The following is a 23,961-nucleotide window of genomic DNA, read 5'->3' on the forward strand; positions in this document are numbered from 1 at the left end:
AAACAGTAATAATTTTTGGGGCAGGAGTGCTATCTTTTTCCTCCTCTCAGAATCACGAGTTAAAGAAAAAAAAGAAAAGAAAAAAAGAAGTGAATATACACATCATGCTGGCAGAAGAAATCTTTAAAACTTGAATTTTTCTTCTCAGTAAGTATGGAGTTATAAATTGCTTGAGTAAAGTACAATTAGAAATCTAGAGTGCTAAACATTCATTGTTAATTTGCATTGCCAAAAACACAGTAAAAATAATGCAGGGGTAAAAATGTATATGGGTATATGTATACCCATATATATGGGCATAGATTTTCTGCATGTTCTGAAATATTTTTGCCTATAGTAGGAGTCAGTCCAGTTCATGGAATCTGACACATCTTGAGACTGGGTAGGTCTGCATTTTAGAAAGGAGAGGATGGTTCAAATCCTTTCCCATTTTGAAGTCTCTTCACAGTGTCCTGGCTTTGCTGTTGAAAATCAAAGCTGAAAGCACAGATAATAATGTCAGGCTGCCCTGCAAAAGGGATGAGATTGCTCTGTAGGGGAGGTGACTAAGATTTTGCAAGAGGAAGGAGTTTGGAGTCAGTCAGTGAAGTCAAAATGTCAAGTCAGTCAAAATGTCTCCTCCGGATTCCCTTTCCATATCCTTTCCAGTGCAAACTATGGCTTCAGGTCAAAGACTGCATTTTCTTATTCTTTGTCGCTCTGGGAAATTAAGTCTTTCACCCACTTAGCCTTCTAGGAAGAGGAGAAATTGACTTCTGTTTTAATTACCTGGATTTCAGAACCCCTTGGACTTTGGCAAAGAGTTTTCTGCTGAAACACTTCTGCATACCCCTGTATTGCAGGAGGGTGTGGTTTAATCCTGCACAAGGTCAAAGGAGTTTCTACAAGCATGCATTTGATTTTTATAGGCATGCATATTTATTGTTTCTTTCTTAGGTCTGTGATGGAAGTGAACCCTCAACTGTGAGAACAAGTGAAAACAAAAATGAAACGCACGATGGAACAAAAGGTAATGCCAAATGACTTTCTTCTTTCTTTTTTTTTCCTTTTTGTTTTTGTAGGCATTCAACTACACAAGCTACTACATGGGTCCATATTTCAAGTAACTTTCAGCAAAATAAAATTAAATTCTAATGAGGAACCTGTTCTGAACTGCATTGTTGGGGTGTAAAATTTTAAGCGTGGCTGTAGATAGTGTCCTTTGAGCCATCTGAGAAACCCGGTTTATTACCAGGGATCATCTTATAATTGAGCTGTCTGAGAGAGGTCTCCTCTCACAGTTTATGCTTAAATCTTTCCTGATCCTTAATTTCTCTCTTCTGGTCTATCTCTGTTATACTGTACGTAAGCTCATCTGTGCATACGAGACAATGAACCTAAATGGACTATAAACATGAAAAAACAGTGAGAACTGGCTGTATATCTGCAGTTCAAATTAAAAGAAAATTTTGGGATGGAAGAAAAATGGTTGCTTACCTTCTTAAGGAAAATGGGAAGGAAATAACCATTCCCTATGTGTAGAACTGGATTGTGTTCAATGGCGTGTAGATCACACAAGAAGGGTGCAGTACCCATGAAAGACCCCTTCATCTCACTGCCAGGATAAAGCATCACAGAAGACCTTAGCTGATTCTGTAGTTTCTGTTTTGAGAGTGTGAATTTTGATGAAAGACTTTGATAGAGCTTTCTGCTGCTCTTCAGATCCAGTAATGAAAAGGTGGCTGTCCTGCATCATCTTAGGTTTCTTCAAAGTAGAGGTTGCACTATGTCTATTATACCACCATACCTACCACTGTAGAGATCAGGACATTTACTGGCAGCCATTTAAACTTTGTTATTCTGCTTTGTTTATATGTTGGGGTTTTCTATTCTTCTGGGGGGCTGGATAGCACATAGGTTTTAGACTGAACCCTATAGCCACTTAGAGCAGGCAGATCAAGTTCCCTACTGCAAGTTAGTTATCTGTAATTAAGCCACCAGATAAAATTCTGCTCCAGATCTAGAATACTGATCAGTAGTATTTTGGAAAAATTTTGACTTTAGGATTAGACTCGGGAAAACAGCAATGGACGATACAGGATATGCATGGAAGTTGAAGTGGGAGAGATTAATATAAACCAGTCCTGAATAGCACCAATACTGTGTGTTTTCAGAAGTGTGTATTTCCTTCCTTCCTTCTCAGCAAACCTCACTTCAGTCAGAACAGTAAAAAATTGGGAGGACTGCCAGACAGCTGGTTCAGCACAAGGGAAGGAAGATGCCTGGTGCTTGTGTCAATAAACTTCACTGCAGGATTCAGAGCTGGAAAATTACCAAGCAATTATTACAGAGTTTTTATCACATCTGGTTCTTTTTTTCCCAGTGGCCCTGATGAACCCTTCAGAAATGGGAAGTTCTGAAAGGCAAATCCCATATGCTAGCTCTTGTCAGCACAGATTGTGATGCGGATGGCAAATGCAGCCTGCTTACATCCTGATACACTTCTGCATTTGTCAACATGCTGAAATGGGCTCTGCTCCCAGGATTGGAGTAGGAAGGAAAAATCAGTTCAATTTGCAGTCAAACCATGGAAGTTTGGTGGTGTTAAAAGCACTGCACCTGTTTCAGTGCTGTGCTATGATCTTTCCTCCAGAATGATGAGCAAATTAGTGTTATACAAACAGTGAATGAATTTAAGGCAAAAGCTAAGCAGTGCCTGATATTTCAGAGGTACTAAATATTTATGAAATCCAAATCCAAAGATGTTATTTTAAAATGGAAAACCTCTTTGACAGAGAAGTAGTCCTAGTTTTACCTGAAAAAATGTGAACATCATCTCAGACATTATTAAAAAAACTTAAATTGAGATGTCTTAAAACTGCTCTGGCAAACAATCTTTCTAGCCATACTCCAAAGGTGATGACTCTGTTCCTAATTTGATATTTGAGTGCTGCATTCCCAAGTGCTTCTGCCAAACTGAAGATGTTAGTTGTTTGCCCTTAGAGCATATTTGAGCTGTGTGAACCTGTATTCACTTCTCCTTTCTTACCAAACTGACACATCTTGTTTCTTGACCAAATAGTGCATGCAAACTCATAGAATAATACAAAACCATTACATTTTTATTCTTTTCTGCCTAATCCTGCTCAAACAGAACAGTTTAATGAGCTCCTTAGATTTTTTGTTTGTAGCTGCATATCTGAGTTTTTTTTGAAGGATGCTCACTTACTGGCTTTAAGGGTCTTTGTTTCGTATAGGTACGGAGTATGTCTACAGGAAACAAAAAGAAAATTCAGAATCGTGTGTTAAGCTCTTAAAAGACATTATCAATTTAACAATCCATGACACTCACTAAAGGCCTGCAAAGCTAGCAATATGTTCAACAGATACAAAAGAAAAATGACTGTGTTGGTTGAGACCTCTCAAGAAATAAAAAAGAAAGAATAAAACAGATAAAAAGTCAAATATTCATTATCTTAAATAGGGTAGCAGCAAAAATCAGTTTACTGTGAGACTGCAGTTGTCTTTCTGAACACAGGATTAGCTCCAAGGGAAGAATGATAGATAAAAACCTTTGTATAAGGGCAATTTCAGAGCATAACAGTCTAGAAAATGGATGAAAGAATTGTGTGTACCGTGTGTAATATGAGGGTAAAGAGCAGTGATGTTTGCTTCTTGATAGGGAAAAAGACTGAAATGTGGTTGTGTTTTTTAATTAAAGGGTTTATTTTTGCTTTTCATTTTACATGATAAGCAAGGAACCTATAGCCAAAGTGATAGTGTCAGTGAAATGATTAAAAAGTTTTTTATTTTCTATTTATAATCATCTATGAACTGGCATTTTAGAGAAATGCTTTGTCGGTCAAAAAAAATTGCTCTACCTTTCCAATTATAAATTAAGATCTATCAGCATAGCTCCATTGGGGTATACTCTAGATTCTCTAGCAAAACTAGGAAATAGCAAAGTTGACACTTGTGATGTTTCCTTGTTTTTTTTCTTAAGAATTCCCATCATTTTATGTGAACTTAAAATAGCTCTGTGAACCAAGGAAAGGGTATGAAACTCATGTAAAATATGGTTTCCGCATCCTCATAGACAGTATTTACATTTTATGTATCACATTTACATTTCTCGCATGAAATATTGCATGTAGTTGGCAGATTGGCAGAACATCAAAGCTGCTTCCTCTTACAGATGCTGCCTAGTTAAGGAATGCACAACAATAGGAGCAAGGCTATACAACCAAGAGGAAACTCCCCACAACAGCAGCATTTCCAGACCTCTAAAATGTGCACAGCATTGCCAAGACATCTGCTTTACACAGCACCTTGGTATGACCAGAGTACTGAAATAGGAGCTACTGCTTTTCTGTTTGTTAACATCAGATCCCTCCTAGGCTGGTAGGAAGTATGTAGGTCACGTATAGGCTGCATTAGCACGACAAAAGTCTTGGGGGGATGGGGAACTGTTTTCATTCAGTTCAGATGCATTAAACATTTTACTTGATATACAGGGATACACACAGGGAGGCCAAAGATTGGAGTCAGAGATGAATTTGACCTCGGATGTGTTTGCTTACTGAGGACTCATGTATCTCTGTACCAAAAGGAACAGCTCTAGTTTCAGGATCAGCTTAATCTTTAGCCTATGCCCTAGGTAATTTGGGATCTATGGAAAGTGAGCAGAAGCCACTCTGGAAAAAGCAAGTAATGAGTAACACACACAACAGGCAAAATTTGGAAATGTTTCTTAGGCTAAATTGTCTTTGATGCTTTGTATTAAACAGTGTTATTTACAATATAATTTTCTTCTTGCTTCTTTCATGGTATATTTTAACTTCAAACTGAAAAGCAATGGTTGATTTACTGTGAAATCGGGCAACTTCTTTTTCTAAAAGCAGAACTGCCTCTCCCTTTTGTTCCTTCTTTATTTTTTTTTTAACAAAAATGTTCTAAGTTTATCTAGTATTTTCTTTAGGGAACAAAGAAAAAGAAGTAAGGCCATTGTTGTGTACTTAGTCCTTCCCTGTATCATGGAAACACGCCCAAACAGTTTTGAAGAATCTAGACTTCTCGGTCTGAGGTGAGGACAGGAATGACGGAACAAATATATGATCTGTGTAATCCCTGTTATTCCCAGATGTTAATGCTTTGGGTCATAGAGGACACATTCTCTTTTGCTTTTGAAATTTTAAGAGCAGAAATATTTGCTGATTTGGTTGCGGGATGTTACAGTCTTTGAGGCTGGAAAGTGTTTGATGGCAAGAAAGTCAAAGCTCTTTGGCTCTGCAAGACTCTAGGAGTCTGATGTTTGTTTGAAGTGGATTGCTCTATCTTTTCCTAATGGATAAATAGGAGAAAACCCCATGCCTTGGCAAAATTATTGAAGAAAACCTACAGAAGCTGAACCCTTGTCAGAAGCTAAATTTTCAACTGATATAAAAATTGCAGAAAACAGCAAATTTGCAAACAGAAAGTCCATCCCTTACACAGCATTTACTTCTACTTAAAACTTACTGTTATGCACTGAATGGTGCTCACTGGTGCTGCTGTTGATTTTTAGGATTTTTTTATGGTGTTTTCAGGTCCAAAGTTCAATCTTGGAACAGATGAGCAGAAGAGCATGCTTGAAGTCATGCCATCTTTGGACACTGACATCAATTTGGAGATATCATTTGCAGAACAGGCAGCTAATCTCAAAGACAGCTCAGTAGGCAATATGTGCAAGGGTGGAGGGGGTGACACTCTTCTCCCGGTAGGTGTTTCCTATTTTTTCCTCTTTGTTTTTATTAGAGGTACTGTTTGCCTGAAATTTATCTGATAGTGAATGAAATAGATTTAGAAGAATTTTGCCATATTCAGCTTTGTGGAGATAGAGCTTCTCAAGATAACTAATTTTTTGGAAATAGTATTCTCAATAACATAGAAATAACTACTTTGATGCCTATTTTATATCCTTGTATAACAAAATTCACTCTGTATCTAAGCAATGATGAACTGGTAATATTAAGCTGGAGTAAATGGCTTAATGGTAGTTGTACACAAACTGTGTCCTTACTTCATTTGTTTACAGCCCTTTTTCCTGTTATCTGGGGGGACATCCTTTATCTCTGTAATAAAAAGCTCTGTTGTCAATTAAAAAGGGTTGGTGGATGACTGCGGAAACCTTGTGCGGTTATCCAGTGCAGGTAGGCAAGAGATGAAAATGAAGAACAGAATGGTCTAGGAAATTGAATGGCAGGAAATTAAGGATTAGTTTGAACTGTTAATAAAAAATGGCTCTTTCTGAATGAATCCATATAAATACAAAAGAAAATCCTCTAAGGGATTTTGTTGTTGATCCTCAGAAATCTCTTTGAGGATCTCTCCCTGCCTAACAGTTCATGAACATGCAGTTCATGAACATGCAGTTATGACCTGTAAACTACTGACTGGTGTGAAAATCCTCTGGTTTGTTTTGTTGTTTGTTTTTTTTTCCCTAACATTGCATGCAAACACCTCTGAGTAAACACAGTTTGTGAAGTAATGTTTCACTGTTCTTCAAACACTTAATTTAGATAAGGACATGTGCAGTTGTTCAAGTAGTAATTACCCAATGTATACTAGTTTAAACATTATAAACCAGACACTAATGGATACTTACAAATGGATTCTAAAGTGTTTGAGTCATGTTTCTGTAATGCAGCCTATAACAAGGAGATGAAAGCTCTACTCTAACTTCTGTATATATGTATATATGCATAATACATATATTAGCTCTACTTCTAGCTAGGCTTGTGAAGGATTGGTCAAAGACATGGCTATGGGATTTCTTAGTGATAAAAAGAGCGGCAAAATTATAGGAAAATGAAGGGAGTTACCTATTAAATTCTACAGTTTGTATTTATTGGTTGCACTTTGTCATTGGCAGCTATTTTTAAACAGACATGTTTGTGCAAGTCAATGAAAGCTCAAGGTGGGAAACAGCTACATATCTGCCATTTGTAAATTGTGTTTATATTTTGATATCTGCCCTTGTAGTCATGTGCCATAACCACCAATCATCTGTGCTATTGCTGGGTTTGTACAGGATGAGAAAATAATTCTGGAGTATAATATATCTTTCCGAATGGAAGAAAGTCTTGTCAGCCTTCCTGCTCTGAGTCGAGTACTGCTAGTGTCAGGAACAGGCAAGAGTCTTACTTAGAAGCCTGCTGGTGAGAGATGGAGTTAGAAAGCTCAGTGAGCTGGGAAGTCCCTCTCGCTCCCCTTTTCAACTGAATTCCTTATACTGATCTCTGACTGCAGCCTCTGAGCATTTAGCACAGTAGAAATGAGCTGTAATTAAGTATCCCCCTTCCCTAAAAAGAGAACCCTTTTATTATTATTTATATGGTAACCAAATATTTTATTTTGTGTGCATAAATGCAGGGGGATTTCTCTTCCAATTTTACATGCATAGGATTGTTCATTGACAGACATTTCCACCACTATAAATTGGAAAAAGATGCAGAATTTGGAGGAGTGGGTAGGTGGCACGACAAAGCCAGACTTTCCTTGGGGGTACCAGGTAAAAGGACAAGAGGTAATGGGCACGAGTGACTAGCAGAGAAATTTTGTTTTGCAAAGTAAAGAAAGTCCCCATGAGAGCATTTAACAGTGAAACAGGTGCCCACAGGGGTTTTTTGGGAGTTTTCAAAATTCATTTGAACAGCACAACAAACAACCCAATCAGACTTTGAATTTAGCCTTGCTTTGAGCAGGCAGTTGAATTAGATGACCTCCAGAAGTCACCAGGAACCTGAATCTTCCTATCATTTTAAGATCATCTGCTTTTCAACCTGTTTGAGGGATTCTCCTGTGATTTAGTCAGTAACAGGAGGCTTCATGATGAAAGGTTGTGCCCTGAAGGAAGCACAGCCTTTGAGCTAAGTAATTTGTCATGACTTGGATTATTCACCCTGCTGCAAATCTCTGCTTTTAGAATTTCAGACTGCCGAAGGACAAAACAGGTACCACAAAGATTGGTGACCTGGCCCCTCAGGATATGAAGAAAGTCTATTCTTTAGCACTGATTGAATTAACTGCTCTCTATGACATACTTGGGACAGAATTCAAGCAACAAAAAGCTGTAAAAATCAAAACCAAAGGTGAGTTGGTGTTTTGTGTTCTGAACAAAATGCATCTGTTTTAATCCCGCAGAACAAATGCAGTTTGTTCAGAGAATCACAGAATTTTTATTTAGTATACAAATGTAATATAGGTCCTGAGCAGCATTTAATTTTACATCTTAACTCAAGGCACCCTCTAAACAAGTTTACTGACATAGTCTCTCCAGCTACTGCACCCTTGTTTATTGTCTAAAGTTAAAACTCAAGTCAATCACTAAGCAGATAGGCTAAGGAGTGAAAAGGGTAAGTATCATAGTAGCATGCTCTGCAGCAAGAATTGCCTCACAGAAGTTTGTATGTGCTGATTTATTCCCAAAGAGCTCTTTGGGAATGTGCTCTTCATGTGTATTTTTTTCCAACTTTCCTGAAGGTAGATATTGGACTACTTTCACAGTTGAATTTAGTGGTCTTAAATGTCTTTTCCAATCCAAATAATTCTGTCATTCTGTGAGTCTACCTGACTTTTACTTTCATTGCCCTTAGTGGGAGATGCTGGGAGCCTTTGTCACCTACTTCCTTGTTCTGTCTGGCAAACTTTCCTGTGTCATGTAGGCCTTGCCCAACCAGTATTAGGCTATCATGCAGCTTTTATGCAGAATAGCATCATATTAAGTGGAAGATTTAATCTTTAGCAGAGGATGCAACTCTGCATCAGCAACAGCTGCAACACATCTCGTTTTGCTCTGCAAGCGATTGGAGCATATGCATAATCACAGTGCTTTTCTTGGAAACACAGAAAACATGGAAACTAATTTCAAGATGCTAGAGGTTTTCAGTGCTTTGTTTTGTTTTCGTATTTTTGGCTTCTGCTAAATGCTTTACAAGAGCTCAAACTGTGTTACCAGTTCATCACAAGCCTCCTTTGGCCATAACTCTGTTGTCAAGGTTCTGTGAATGGGATAGTGCAATAGCTCACTTTAAATAATTGAAAGCAACAGAGAGCATTGAGATATACAAGGTACAATGGATTCTTCAGAATACACTCTTCACTTTACAATAGTAGAAAATAGCTTTTTAAGTGCAAAAGGCATACACAGGAACATCTACAAGAACTTTATCCCTTAAATGCATTTTCTTCTTGAAGAAGGCAGCTTGTGATGTCATTAATAATCAGACACAAAACGCTTTCTTCTCATGTGTTTTGGGTCTTGATTTTAACTGCTTCTTCATACAGAATTTATTGGCTGAATTTCATTATTATCTGAATGGCAGGAATTCATGTAATGTTGAATTGATTAAAAACTTTTCTGAAAGTTAAAAAAGGTGGGCTAGACTCATGGAAATGTGTAGGAAATAGACAATGATCTGTCACTTTTTCTTCCAAGCAAATCTGCTTTTGCAATATACTGTCTTCAGTGCCTAATTGCTCTACCTGACCGTCACCTCATCACCCTTGAAGTGTTCTTGGACCAATTGATTCATACAGTGGTGGGTCTACTGGCTGTTCCCCTCAGTGCTGAGTATGTAAAAGATGATGAGAATATAGTTCTTTTGGGGAATGCTGTGCTGTTCCGAGCCCTGCCCTTCTATTGACCTTCTGTATTTTTTTTTTTTACTTTTATTATTGACAAGATCTTCAAGATAATAAAGCTATGGGGTATGGATATTGACTGTATGTATGAGTCTGTTGTATTTTATAGATAGACTTTTTATGCTCACAGAGATACAAGAACTTTTTGATTTGGCATTGAAACTGATCTTTCTTTGATGTATATCACATTTCTTCAAGGGCTGACAATTTTTTTAGTAATTGCAGCTGTTCTATGTTCAATATTGGCATGGCATCATACCAAGCAGCAGTAGTTTTAACTACCTGTAGTGTTATATGCGGTTTCAGAAAAATTGCACATACAGCAATTATCAGTACTTCTGACAGAGAAGTTCTATGTCAGCAGACTTTGGGTTAGTTATTACTAGTAGAGCTCTCTTTTAATAGTCATTTACTTCTGGGTCATAAATACATGGGAGTCCCATTTACTTGAAGAATAAGGGTGGTTTTGCATCAGGGCTAGATTAATTGGCACTAGATTTCTTCTTTTTTTTTTTTTTTATTTTAATTTGCATTGCCTTAGCACTATTGTAAAGGCTATTTTCTAACCAAGAATTAACTGTACTTTTGCTTTTTTAAAAAAAACCACAAAAATAATTAAACAAACCTTTGGTGAGTTGGTTATCTTACTGTTCTGCCAGTGTTGTATAATTCAAGAACATGGAAGTTGAAAAGCTCCTGTTTGAAAACTATCATAGAACGAAGTGCTCAGAGTAACTCTGAGTGATAATTATATTTGTCTCATTTTAGTAGCCAAGTTCTGGATGTTTTACTCTTTCCATTTGCATCTTAACTATAATAACTTGCATTGAGTAATGAAGATCTGCATTGCAGGGTCATCATCACACCCATTCTGCAAACCAGAACCACGCAGATGGTTCATTTATGCAGTTTGTTTCACTGTGCTGCAGAATGTGTGAATGGCAATTTGGAGTCAAAACAGAAGACTCCCGAGAAAGAGATGAATGAATCCTTTTAACCAGAATTCTTTGTGTAATAACTTGATTGACAAAGACATTAAAACACTTTGAACAAAAGGTCAATAGCTCTGAATGTATTGAATAGACTTATTGCTTCAGAAATACGGGTTTATGCCATTATCACATCTACTGGAACAGATGTGGATAATATCTCCATTTCTTTTGCTTTATTCTTCAGACTCTGGCTTGTTTGGTGTCCCACTGTCAATTTTACTGGAACAGGATCAGAAGAAGGTTCCAGGAACCAAGATCCCACTGATTTTTCAAAAGGTAAATAGGCATGAACAAGTCAACTTGTTACATGCCTGCAGATGACAAACATAACCTTTTGTCCTGGATTTATTTGCTTCCTGTAGCAGTTTTCAGTATAATACTCTAATCTATCAAAGTTATTGTAACTTTTATTTGCAACTTTACTTACTAAAGTTCAGTAAATGTGATACTTTTCTTTGTATCAGACATATTTTGAGTCAAAGTAATAAATTTAATTTTTTATTACAACTGATCTTCATGATTTAGTCAAGTTTACTAATAAGCCTGTAAAAACTAAAAATCAGTGTCGGAACCTGCATCAGCCAAATTCCATTTCATAAAGGTGGTGTAACTTCCATCATCAGTAAGGCTGCCTCCTTCTTTTTTTTTTTTTTTTTGTTTCCCAGAGGAAATACTTGAAATTCTGTAGAAATTCTCAGTCCCCCAGGCTAAACCTATATTTCTAGGAAGTGGTTTTCTCCTTTCAGAAATTATTTGGACCACAAGACGGATGTTATGGGAGTGGGAATCATGCTGGATAAATGCCTCTGGTGGTGACAGCAGTCCTTTTCCAGAAGACTTGTTGCCTTAGTACATGGGGGTATGCTTTGGCCCGTATCACCTCGTAGTAATGGGGAAGATAAAGGGAAAGATAATGGAGACCCTGGATTTACTGCCCATGCACAGCAAGTCTCATTTCGTGAGAAGAAAAGAGACCACAGTGTGTGGACCTGTCCTAACACTGACAGAAACTCATCAATGTTTCAGTATGTTTGTGGATGTACTTGTTATTTTTTGAGAAACAGAAAATTCAAAGTAGTTTTACATCATTCTCTGAAAACTACTGCTGTGTCATTCATGCCAGAAATTACTTCCTCAGGATCATAAGAATACATTTCTGGAAAAGAGGCTATCTAGAAAATAAGAAATCAAATTGAAAAAAGTGATTGATCACGGTGCTATCCTAGCACTGTCATAAGCATAGTTCTGCAGGAAGAAAATTCTACATAAACATTAATCACTTATAGATGTGATTTGTTTTGCAAGCTGCAGATGTCATTTGGAATACAGTTTTACTTTAAATGAGAATATGAAAATAAAAAAGTTTCCCATTTCTTCTGCCTGTTCTATACAGCACATGCTTTCCAAGAATGGGGGATTTATATAAAGTGCAAGAAAGAACATTTTTGTGCATTCTGCTTTTTAAATGTACCTTGTTTATCACTAAAATGAAACGAAGCAAGCTAATAGGAGTGCTACTTAATTAAAAACAAAAACACACTGAATTTTATTTAATTGAGGAATTTCAGTTAAAAATAATAACATCATTTAACCTAGGGGGTTTCTGACTGGAAAATCTGAGGGTAACAGCAATCTGTGTATCTCTGTCAGAAGTTTCTGCTGACAGTAATTCAAGTCTCTGGCCTGCTAATGAAGCCATGCAAAGCAGCCCTGATAGAGGTGAAGAGGGGATTTCCCATAGGCAGGAGGCTGGTGGTTGCCAGCAGCCACCTCTTGGCCAAGGGGAGGCTTGTCACTGTGTGTGGAGTTGTGGTCACCAGTAATGCCACCAGATCTTGCCTTCCCCAGACATTGTAATGATGCAACTGTGTTGCGTAATTTTTCTTATTCAAGAGCTGGCACAGGAAGGCATGTAACAAAGGCACTGCCCTAGTTAAACATTGTGAGAACTATTAGTGCTAAAATGATGTCATCAGCTTTTGACGTTTACAGATTTCTTTTGTATACTCTTAAATCCCTCCTTCAGTGAATGCTTCTAGGAATATCTTTTAGAGAAAAAGAATTTATGGTACCTGTTTGAAGTACTTTTACAGAATTTCTGCAAATTAGCCATGTGTAGGATTGCAAACCGTTGAGTTTGTTAGAACATCAGAATTTTCATATTGGAGATTTCTTTAAAGCCTAGAAGTTCTTAGTTCTTCTCTAGTAAAGTCCTGAAGAAGAGTATTTATGAGAAAATTAATACTGCATCTCTAATGTTACCTTAATTGTTTTGATTTGGAGACATTTTACAAGTGTAGTAATTGGGATTTGATTTTGAAGGTAGAGTAATTTTTGGAAAAAAATCTTCTGTCTTCAGAGAACACTTGAAGGAGGTAAAAAGCATACAGTTTTCTTTTAATAAAATAGACAAACTCTTCTTCAGTAGTACTCATAAAAAAGGTAAGAACCGTATTAAAGTTTTCTTTAACAACTGTAATCCATTTACAAACTGTTTGTTCCTCCACTTGTTACACATCTGTGTGCACAAATGCATGCATACACATATGCTTACGGAGATACAAGCATAAAGGCTCCAATATATCAGAACTGTCTTCCAGTAATTTTTAACTGGCATCTTTGTTCATGCAGTTTGGTTTGTGTTTGACAGCTGATTGCCCAGATAGAAGAGACAACTCTGGAAACAGAAGGACTTCTTAGAATACCAGGAGTTGCAACAAGAGTAAAGGTAAAACATTGCACAGATTCTTAACATCCCCCAAAATGTATCCGTATTTTCTGATTTTATTTTATCATACAAATATATTCTAATTTCACATTGTTATGAAAATCTTCAAAAACAGAAAGCAAAATCTCTTTACAAAGAAAACTGAGTTATATTAGCCAGAGAGCTGATGGTTTCATCCAGTGTAGTCTTAGGGAAAAGACTGGTGTCCAAAATTGAAGGAGAGTTCAAGCTGCATTTTGAATTCAATTGTGCCTAAATATCATTAATTCTTGGCATGAGCTTTTCGGCCCTTTGCTTTTTCCCTGAACCAGCTTAATCATATGAACAGTTCCTACACAGTCTTTCTACCCCAGGAGGAAGCTTTTCTCTGGCATTTTGAGCCCGTTTTAGTAGCTAGACTTAACCTATGTTATAGGGCAAGGCAGGCAGCACACACTGAAGAACTCTCACATTTGTTTTTATGAACAGCAGTATAACTACTCGGCTCACCAAGTGCAATCATAGAATCGTAGAATCAGCTGGATTGGAAGGGACCTCTGAGATCATCAAGTCCAACCCTTGATCCGCTACAGCCGTGGTTTCTAGACCATGGCACTAAGTGTTAGGCACGTCTGTGCACAGGGACACTTGCAGAGTGAGTGCCAATTACATGCAGACTCTTCCCCAGTATTTGCCTTAACGCAGGAAACTAAGTACACAGTATGATTCTTGCCAAGAGTCCATGTGTTAAAAAGACGCTCTGAACTGGCCTTAAATTCTAAACAGAAAGGACCGTTTAAGTGGATTCAGCTGTCCGAAGACGTCTGCCAGCCTCTGTTGTGTAGAACTTGGTCTAGCAGCCGGTTCATTAGAAACAACTAAAAGAAGGAAATGTTATGGAAATTGGTTTTCTTTATTTACCAGTAACTAAGATACTAATTTTTTTCAGTTTTCCTCTGTTCTTTATTTTCCACTTCTAATCAGTTCCACAAACTGGAATGATTTTCTTTATTTAATTGTTTATTTGTTTATTCTTTGATTTTATTAACTTAGTATGATTTCCCAGTGAGGGGATCATTCACTATTTGGCTTTCATTATTTTTTTTAATTGCTTCTTTAAATCAAGCAATTGTTTTGTTAGCAAATATGTTAAGTTCTTTTACTTATGCAAATAGAAAATTTTAAGATAACTAAAGACTGATTTTTTCTTTGTTTTCTTAAACTGGAAAAAGAAAGTCTTTTCCTCATTATGTAGTTTTATACAAAGGCACAGAAAAAATATTTTACTATCATGTTCTATAGATTTTAGAGTTATTATTAAAAGATGCATTGGTTATACCCATAGCTAAATACATTTACTTTAAAATCCAGGCATTGGATCACTAGGACACAATTGAAATTTCCACTCTTGTCTCTCATATGAAACAGTTCATTTTATCTGTATGTTTAATACTGCATTTGCTGCAGTGATTTGGTCTGAATGTGGATGGAGGAGCTGATGAGCCTCGGGGGAGAATTTTCATCTCTGTTTCTAAAGCTTGCTTTTTTTGATGATCAGGAAATCATACCCACTTGACTTTAGACATCTGAGTTACAATCATTGCACCTTTGAACCCCCAGCATAGTCAGTGAAGACTGTCTCTTAAGGACACTTGAGAACATCCAACTTTTAATATCAATCTAAGTGTCCACATTTTCTTTGGAAATAGATCTTTTTTCCATTTTGACAAAGTTAAATTTAATAAGAATGGTATCTTAAAAATGTATCTGGTATCATGTCTCCAGTGTGCCCTTCTTTTCCAGATTAATAATTATGGCCATATTTTTCCATAGCACATACTTTGCAAAACAAGCCAATGTCTCTGTCCTCCTTTTCTGTCCAGAGTAACTGAGTCTAGAAGAAGGGAGTGACTTGTGAGAGGTGCCTCAGGGCCACTGGCCCTATATGGAGGCTACTTCCCACTCTGCCAGTCTAGGAAATAAATGAAGTGGATGTGAGGCCTGGACTAATGCCTAGCAATAGACGAAGAAGGACTTGTTCCCATTTGTACATCTCTGGAAGCCCAGTTGTAGCACTGCCATGGGAGCAGGGCAGGTATATGGTAACGTCTGCTGCCAACAATATTTCACCCTTTCCCAACCGTTAGGATGTACCACTGAGACTTTCAGTACTGTTTATTCTGCTGCATAACCTCATGATTTGCAGTACAGCCCCCTTCCACAGAGGGCACATTTGACATGTGCAGTGCTAGGCAAAGCTGTATGTGCCCAGCAACATGGAGTTCCCTATAGATGGCAAAGACCCCCAGCTATTGAGTCACATCTTTTCCCTGTGTTTTAAAAAGAGAACCAGCCTCACCTTACTGTGTATTTTGATAGGAAACTGTGTGCCAACACATGTAATTGCCATATTTTTTTCTATGAAAATGTCCATGCATACATTACAGCAATACTTTTGGTAGTAGTTTCAGAATTGCTATATATATCAGACATGTCTTAATATTTGAGGGGAGAGGAAGTCATGACTCTTACGTGCTTGAGTGTGTTATCTGTTTCTTATTGTGTATTCCATACGGCCCTGAGGCAGGCCCTTGAGATTCTTCCTATATGATTTGACTGCTGCCTATTACTACATGTTTGCTTGCAGTACTTCTAATCCCAAATTTATCTTTTCGTAGCAAAAGATCAGTGGCAGCTGGAGTTAAGTGATATGTCAGATGTCCTTTTTCCCCTCTGTTTCAAAGTATGGAAAGCATTGCTGCATGTGTGATGTGTGACTTCCAGCAGCCGAGTGTTACTGGTGCTCTCTGTATCTACTGCCTTTCAGACTCTTTGCCAAGAACTGGAAGCAAAATTTTATGAAGGGACTTTCAACTGGGAAAATGTAAAGCAGCACGATGCAGCAAGTCTTTTAAAACTCTTCATCCGTGAACTGCCTCAGCCACTTCTCACTGTAGAATATCTCAAAGCTTTCCAAGATGTACAGAGTGAGTAGTGTCCTTTCTGTCTCAGCTGAAAGAATTGATACCTGTGCAAATAAGTGCCTCTATGCTGTAGCAGTATTTTCACTAATAATATGTAAAACTGAGAAACAAATTGAATAACAACAATGCGAGTTTTCCTGAGAAAAGACTGGCCATATTTTTACTAATGTACAAATAACATTTTTCATGTAATGGCTATTTTAGTAGTTAACACAGAAAATGAAAACACATTGTCACTTTCTGATGTTTCTGATAGTTGTTAGGAGGTGTAGAAGGGTTGTAAGGAAATTGTGTATGACAGTATCAGTTTATAAATAGTGTTTGCTTCAAAAGAAAACCACAGCAAAGATAAGTAGTTCTGCAGAAAATGTAACAAATTATAATTTATACTGTTTAGAGTCTTTTATCTGTTTACAATGGGAGAAGTTAAAGCAGAATAGTCAGAACTGCTGATCATCCATGGTCCCATGAGGTCAGCAAGTTCCTTGCCAGCTGGTCACAAAGACAGCAAACATGCCAGCTGTAATTGAAAGAGACTGGCTTGGTGATAATGAATCGGGAGTCAGAACCCACATGCGTTAACTTCCCGGTCAACACAGGCATGCAAGTTCTGTTTCACTTCCCTTCAGTCAGAGCAATGGCTCATTCCTAAGAGTTACTTTCACAGAATCACAGAATATTCTGAGTTGGAAGGGACCCACAAGGATCATGAAGTCCAACTCTTATGTGAATGGCCCAAACCCATGACCTTGGCATTATTAGCACCATGCTCTAACCAACTGGGCTAATCTCAGGGTCAGGGAATTCCCATGGACAGGCAGACAGATGAATATTTTTAAAAACTGTGGGCTATGTCAGTCTCCCAGTTGTGAGCTGCCTTTCAATGCCTTTAGGGTGGTGGGAGTAGGGGGCTGGTGCTTTGTCCTGTTACATGTATTGTTGATTCTGCAGTACTGAGTGGCAAGTTAAAACTGGCCAGAATGCTTTCAGATGATGCTGGCAGCAAATGACTCCAGAAGACTGTTCCATTTACTGGGTACTGATTGGAGCCAAGAGGGTTTCTGCTTCTCACTCCTCAGCTGTCTGAAGGCTTATGTGGTTTTATTTACCCAGAAATACTCAGGTGCCAGGATCCAAACCACTTTCTACATTGAACCAAAGGATTTGATTCAAAACAGACACAATACTTCATAGCCTCCCATTGTTTAAATTGTCTGCCTGTCTTGTTGGTTACATGTAATAAGATTAGGTGGAAGAGAAAGAATACATCATCTTTGTGACAGTAATCGGTGTTTTTCATGATGCTGTGACTAAGTAGTGTTGTTAGAATTAAATATTTAAATGACATAATTTAAACAATTTAATTGATTAATTTAAGTAATGTAAGCAGCTAAAATTCAATTGTTATTAAGGTGAGCAGACAGAAACCCCCAATTTAAGTAATGAATTTTAATGTTTTGCAATTGTAGTTTTGCTTGCTTTCCTAGGAAAATGTTGATTCTCATTGCTTTTGGAACACTGTGACATATAGTGTTTTGAAAATGAATTTAAGCCTTACTTTTAATGTATGTCTTTCTACAGCAGGTAGATACACTGTTCTCACTACTTTATATTTTAAATGACTATACCATTTGCCACTCATTTATTCAATTCCTTAATTTTTATCATGGTATAAAGTAGTCAGTAATGGTTTGGTTTTTTAATTTCCTCAATGACCTTTATTATTTTTGTGGTGTCTCCCAAGTTGATTTGGGTGAAAAGTATTTCAAATAGCAATTCAGTTGGAATCCCAGCAGGAAGCATGTCGAATTTTGAAATAGTGTGATAAAACTATGTCAAATGCAGGTACCTCTTTCTTCACTTGTATTATGTATGGCCCGATTCATTAGGAGTCTGCTGAGAAGACTTGCCAGAGCATGTCCTCTAAAGCATGACAGGAGGAAGTTTATCACAAGTGGCAAATATGGGAGAGTTAGGGCTTCCTGCTGCTCAACACTGCCGTAATGTAGGAGCTCTTCTAGGAGGTGGAGGCGTGTAGGGATGCACTCATTGTGCATCTTAGGTGAATGACGTGCCACTGAGCAATTGGTAAAAGGCAGAACTAACGTTAGCTTTCTTTAATTATAGCTTGCATCATTTGGTACAGCATTTACTGCTGTAGATAAGTGTTAAGTTTCTCTGCTCTTGGCTTTATCCCCACTGCCATGGCAGCTGCTGCTGCTTATGTTGCTGAAGGCCTGCCTTATTCTGTAACATGCAATATTCATTCTGTGACTTGGGAGACCATATAACTGTGAAGGCAATCAGAGAAACTGTGAAAGCAGTTTTGAATATACCTTTTCATATGTTGGGGCACAGGCTCAAAAAGGGAGGAACCGTTAGCTGACTATTTCTTCTTGTAACATTGCAAAATAAAGAATCACAAGGCATCTAGAAAATATTGCCAGAAGACTGCTGAGTCATACAGCAACTGAATCCTAAAAGAACATTTGGAAATGAGTATCAGAAAACGAGGGTCTGCTAGTCCTTTCTCATACCATGACAATTAGCCATGTGTATGCGTTCAGCATTTTGTAAGAGGTTTCCACTTATGCTTTTTGAAAAGTACAAAGAACAATTTCAAAATACTGAGGTTCATGTGCTTCACTGGCAGATCTTCCAACGAGGAAACAGCAGCTGCAAGCTTTGAATCTTTTGGTTCTCCTTCTACCTGAAGCAAACAGAGACACTCTGAAGGTTAGAATTGTTAATACTATTTTCCTGCAGAAATATTTTGTCTGTTTTTTTGAATCCACTGTTATGAATGCTGTTGTTTTTTTAACATTCTTTTTTTTTTCAGTTCAAAGTTAATGGTGAAACTAGTGATTCTTTTTTTTAAATATATATTTCACAGAACTTCAGAAAAAAACACCCTTAGGACCCTAATTCCTCCCAAATGACTTTTAAGAATGTGACTTGAAATTTTTCCAGGAGATTGCAGTAATACTCTCCCAGCGAGCAACCTTTTCTCTTAGAAATTTTGTTCCTTTTTTTTTCAGCAGCAGTCATTATTTCCATTGCAAAAAATAAGCAGAATACTATGGATGTGAGTTTGCTCTTATGAAGTGGGTTTAGCTCTTCATTTTTATTCTCCACTTTTCTCTGTGCTGTTTGTTTCTACTCTCAATAGACTAGAAATTTACTTCCTGTTGCTATTTATAGCACATTATCTGAAGTCTTCCAATTTGCGATTGTCCTTTTGTAGCAAAGCTAATAATCTTTTTTCAGAATATGCTTACTATTAAAACTGCTACAATCAAAAATGAATGCAGGATTTGTGTAGGATGCAAAAGATCATCTATTACAGGCAAAAACCCCGTACTAGGTCTTACTGTTCAAACAAGACTTTCTTTTAGTTAGTAAAGAGGACAGTCAAGAGGGCTTCTGAGCTGAGTTACAAATATCTGGAACTGAATTAATTTAAAATTGCCTGTCATTCACAATGCTTTACTCACAAATTGTTTACCTTACAGAACTAGCCACTCCATGTTTCCATAACCATGACAGCTGGCAATTTAAGAAAAGCCAACAGTAATGTCTTCACAAGCATCTGTGGGGATACTACTTATGCACCTCTACAACAAGGGTTTTGAAAAAAATCTTACTGTACAGTGCTTCAAATGAATTGCTTTTGAAAATGTTATCTATGATAATAACAAGAATGTTTTACTTCATTACTTGAAGGAAACAAAACTTGCATTACAGTCCTGTGAATAAAGATATACATACTCATATTATTGATTGTTTTTAATGTGTGTTAGGAATTAAGAGCTTTTTCAAAAAATATGTAACATCATGTTTCACTTCTATGTTCATGTTCAATTCTGCACGTTTCACTTTTCATGTGCAGAGTTGAGCTGTAAGTTCTGCTATTATTTCAGGTACTGCTTGAATTCCTCCAAAGGGTAATTGATCATCGAGACAAAAATAAAATGACGTTAAAGAATGTTGCAATGGTGATGGCCCCAAACCTTTTCACGTTTCATGGGTTTGGCTCAAAGACTATTGAACAAAGCGAGTTTGTTATGGCAGCTGGAACAGCAAATGTCATGCGTTTTATGATTCAGTACCAAAAACTTCTCTGGACAGTAAGTACATTTTTAGGCGGGGCGGGGAATGATGAATTTCACAAACAAGTTATTTGAACAAAGAAGTAATATGGAATTACATCCATGATTTAGAGAAAGATCAGCCCCATCCAGCTGGGTTCTTGCTTATAGGTAACTCTTATGGGAGCAAAACAAAATCGTTACATCTGATGTTAAGCTCTGATGGTCAGTTTTAATACAGTATGTACTATATGTGAACTCAAAAATAAGTCCCTGGGGGATATTTATATTTGGTCTACCAGTATACAGTGTTGTGGGCAATTCTTTTGAGCTTGAAGATATTTAGTAGGAAGTATTTTAATTCATTTGCATTTTGGGCCAAACTTAATTATTATATAAAACACGTTTTGATAAAACATGAAGTTGTATCATGGTCTCAAGCAAAGCTCTGACTTAGATAGACTGGAGAAATTGAAGCTTTGTTGTCCATTAGCAATTTGAAACAATTTTGACCTTTGCTGCATATGAGGAAAAATAATTATCATCATTGTGCACACTAAGTGTCAACTAAATTTTGTTGGCTGAGGAAAGTAAAAACACTGTATGATTCCACCTCTCTTACCCTCCACACAAATAGAGTGGTTTTAAAATCATTTCACAGTTTTATAGTATTTGAATCCGTAATTATTACTGGAAATAAATGCTATTTTTTGAATTCTACCTGATAATTTGTCCATTTAGAAAGTATTGATAACTTAGTTACTTAAGAAAATTACATAGCTGTTCCTACTTACTATCTATATTCACCTAGATTCCTAAGTTTATTGTCAATCAAGTGAGAAAACAAAACACTGAAAGACAGAAGAAGGAGAAAAAGGACAAAGCTATGAAGAAACTTCTGAAAAAGATGGCATATGACCGGGAAAAGCATGAGAAACAGGAGAAGACTCCTAATGATGTAAGGAAGCATGCATCTGAAATTCTTTATTAATAAGACCATAATTTATAGTGAAAAAGTGCATATGACAGAGACGATATCTACATTTATTTAACTGAGAATTTCAATAGATAGCAAGTTAATGTGGCTTTCATGGTTTGTGGGTTACCAGCATGACACATTTAGAGGACTGTACTGTTTTTTTGTTTGTTTTCTCAGATTTTTCAAAATATTTCTATTCTGAAAAATTGTATCTCACAGGTTGTTTCAATTTGAGCATCTGAAAGAAAAATATATTAGTTCTGTATCTGCAGAGGAAGTTAAGTGCTGTGACGACTTAGTATTACTCTATACATGTTTAGGTTCCGTGCTGCCCAATAAAAGTCACAGCAGATCATGTGTTTACTTAAAAACTAAATATCTAGATTTCACTATATTATATTTAATAGTATTTGGAAACAAATCTAACTTTTAATTATCCTTCCATCTACAGAAGTTCCCCAACTGCTGAACTCTTTGTCTCAGTCTTTAGCTAGAACACACACAACTTACCCAACCTAAGAAACCCCAAAGGATGAAACAAATGTAAAAAGCTGATTAACTGCCTCTTATGCAGCTATTGTCCAAGTGTCTGCTGCCAGCTTACCCCAGTGTATATGATCTACAGTTCAGAATCTCTCCATTAGGTAATTAACTTCTGCCAGACCCATCAGTGATCTCAAGGCATAAGTTTCAGCACAACACACTTCACATATTCTTTAAAATAAAAAAAAATCCTGTGGCATTATAGTGTTAATTTCTCCTGTGGTTCAGAAAGATTTTAGTTGGACTGTTCCCACTGCCATCAAAAGCTTAAAAAATACATATCATGTACATTGAAATTATTTATTATTTCAATGGGGTTAGTATTTACAGTTTTTTGAAACTTATTAGCCTGGGGTTAGTATTTACAGGTTTTTGAAACTTATTAGCCTATACATTATTCCAAAGTTAGTTTAAATACACAGACAGGTAACACAAAATACGTGTATCCTGATAACGTAATGAACATGTATCAGATTTGGGTGGTATGAAAATACCCCCTTGAGGGTTGGAGTCACAGTGAAGATTCTGGTGAGGTAGAGACATCTTGTGGTCACTGGTAGAAATTCAGCGCTATGAGCAGTCCACAGCTTTCTTATCAAGTGCGTGTGTGACAGACTGTTACAAAAAAAGAGTTGTCATATGCTCATAAAGGCATTTTTTTTAAGCTTTTAAGCCAAAAAAGAAAAAAAGAATGGAAATGAATATGCTATATTATCTCTCAAATCTGGTATGCTACTTTTTTTTTTTTTTTGAATGTGTAAATAGCTAGATTCTTTGAACAACTATATCCAGAATTTGCTGGAGACTTACATTTCAGTGTTCCGACCTCATTTTGCATGCAATGTTTGACACATATCTTAATTTCCAACATTAATTAATTCTCCAGGCATCACTTTGCCTTACTTTCATATCTGTCTATATGAAGGAATCTGTATGCAGAATGAAGACTTACATAAAGCTCATTAAACACTGCTATTTGTTTTTCTCAGTCTAATAAGAAGAGAATTCTTTGAATTCAGTTCAGTTGAGTTATGATGACACTTAATGCTGCCATCCTGTGTTCACTGTAGAAATAACAGCAAATGCACCGAAGTAGGCAAATGCTGTTGCAAGTTCAGATATTGGATTTTTTTGTAATTCAGTGCTGTTGGTCTTCTAGACTAAGATATGCCTTTTTAATCCACTTGGGAGTTAGTGCTGAGGTCTTTTAGAGTAAATTATGCCTTTTCAATCCACTGGAGAGTTAGAACTTAAGCATCACGTAATACATTCTTGCTCAAATATAAATGTAAAGTTACTATTCAATAATTTTCTTTAAGCTGTAGAATTCTGTGGGGCTTTGGTTCAAAATTAAATGGTACAATTTTTCAAAAATCCTTCATGCTTATTTGAAGCATTCAGTAATTTTGGGTGCCTGGGAAGATATTACTCTTAAAATCATATTAACAAATTGATAAGGCTTCATTGTGAGTGACAATTTTATACATTCATTCTTTAAGGAGAATTTGTGGGGTTTTTCCCCCCCACTCCAATTTTCAATTTATACTGCTTTAATTTAAAATTGAGGTGATTTTTCCTGTACAGTTCCTGAACTGCATTTCACTATTAGATGGCAAGTGAGGCACCCAGACTTGGGATGAATTGCTGCTCCAGTGAAACCTTTGCAACTTTTGAAAGCTAATTTTCTTGTGTGCAGCTGAATAAAAGCTAAGGAAAAGTTGCTGTTTTCTACCACTTGCTGTGGCACCCCACATGATTAAACATAGATGGACAGAGCTTTAGTCACTTCCATACTCTCCATAAATCAGTATCTGCATTCTTAATAGCAGCTCATTTGGATAGAATTTCATCTTATCTCTGATGAGGCCTCTCTATCAATCACATTTCCCTCTTTAAGACAGAGGTTAAATAGCATTTACTGCAAACTGCAGGTGAGATCTCTGTACAGTGCTGAGAGTGGTTAATATTAGAGGGCTTGTGAGGGTTAATTGCATTTTGAGATACCTAT

At 36.9% G+C, this 23,961-nt stretch overlaps 1 protein-coding gene across 2 annotated transcripts in view; it reads left to right on the top strand.

Annotated features, from left to right (window-relative positions):
* The window catches only part of ARHGAP18 (Rho GTPase activating protein 18), a 95,882-nt gene that overhangs the window by 62,603 nt on the left and 9,318 nt on the right, over nt 1-23,961 (top strand). For both annotated transcript variants that reach the window (XM_029962782.1, XM_018078229.2), the window contains exons 4-12: nt 937-1,009; nt 5,565-5,734; nt 7,943-8,108; nt 10,837-10,928; nt 13,303-13,380; nt 16,187-16,346; nt 18,997-19,079; nt 20,264-20,470; nt 21,243-21,389. In XM_029962782.1, coding sequence (XP_029818642.1) covers nt 937-1,009; nt 5,565-5,734; nt 7,943-8,108; nt 10,837-10,928; nt 13,303-13,380; nt 16,187-16,346; nt 18,997-19,079; nt 20,264-20,470; nt 21,243-21,389 — 1,176 coding nt within the window. The remainder of the gene's footprint in view (nt 1-936; nt 1,010-5,564; nt 5,735-7,942; nt 8,109-10,836; nt 10,929-13,302; nt 13,381-16,186; nt 16,347-18,996; nt 19,080-20,263; nt 20,471-21,242; nt 21,390-23,961) is intronic.

Source organism: Manacus vitellinus, unplaced genomic scaffold, assembly GCF_001715985.3.
Source record: "Manacus vitellinus isolate BGI_N305 unplaced genomic scaffold, ASM171598v3 scaffold_4_pilon, whole genome shotgun sequence".
NCBI lineage: Eukaryota > Metazoa > Chordata > Aves > Passeriformes > Pipridae > Manacus > Manacus vitellinus.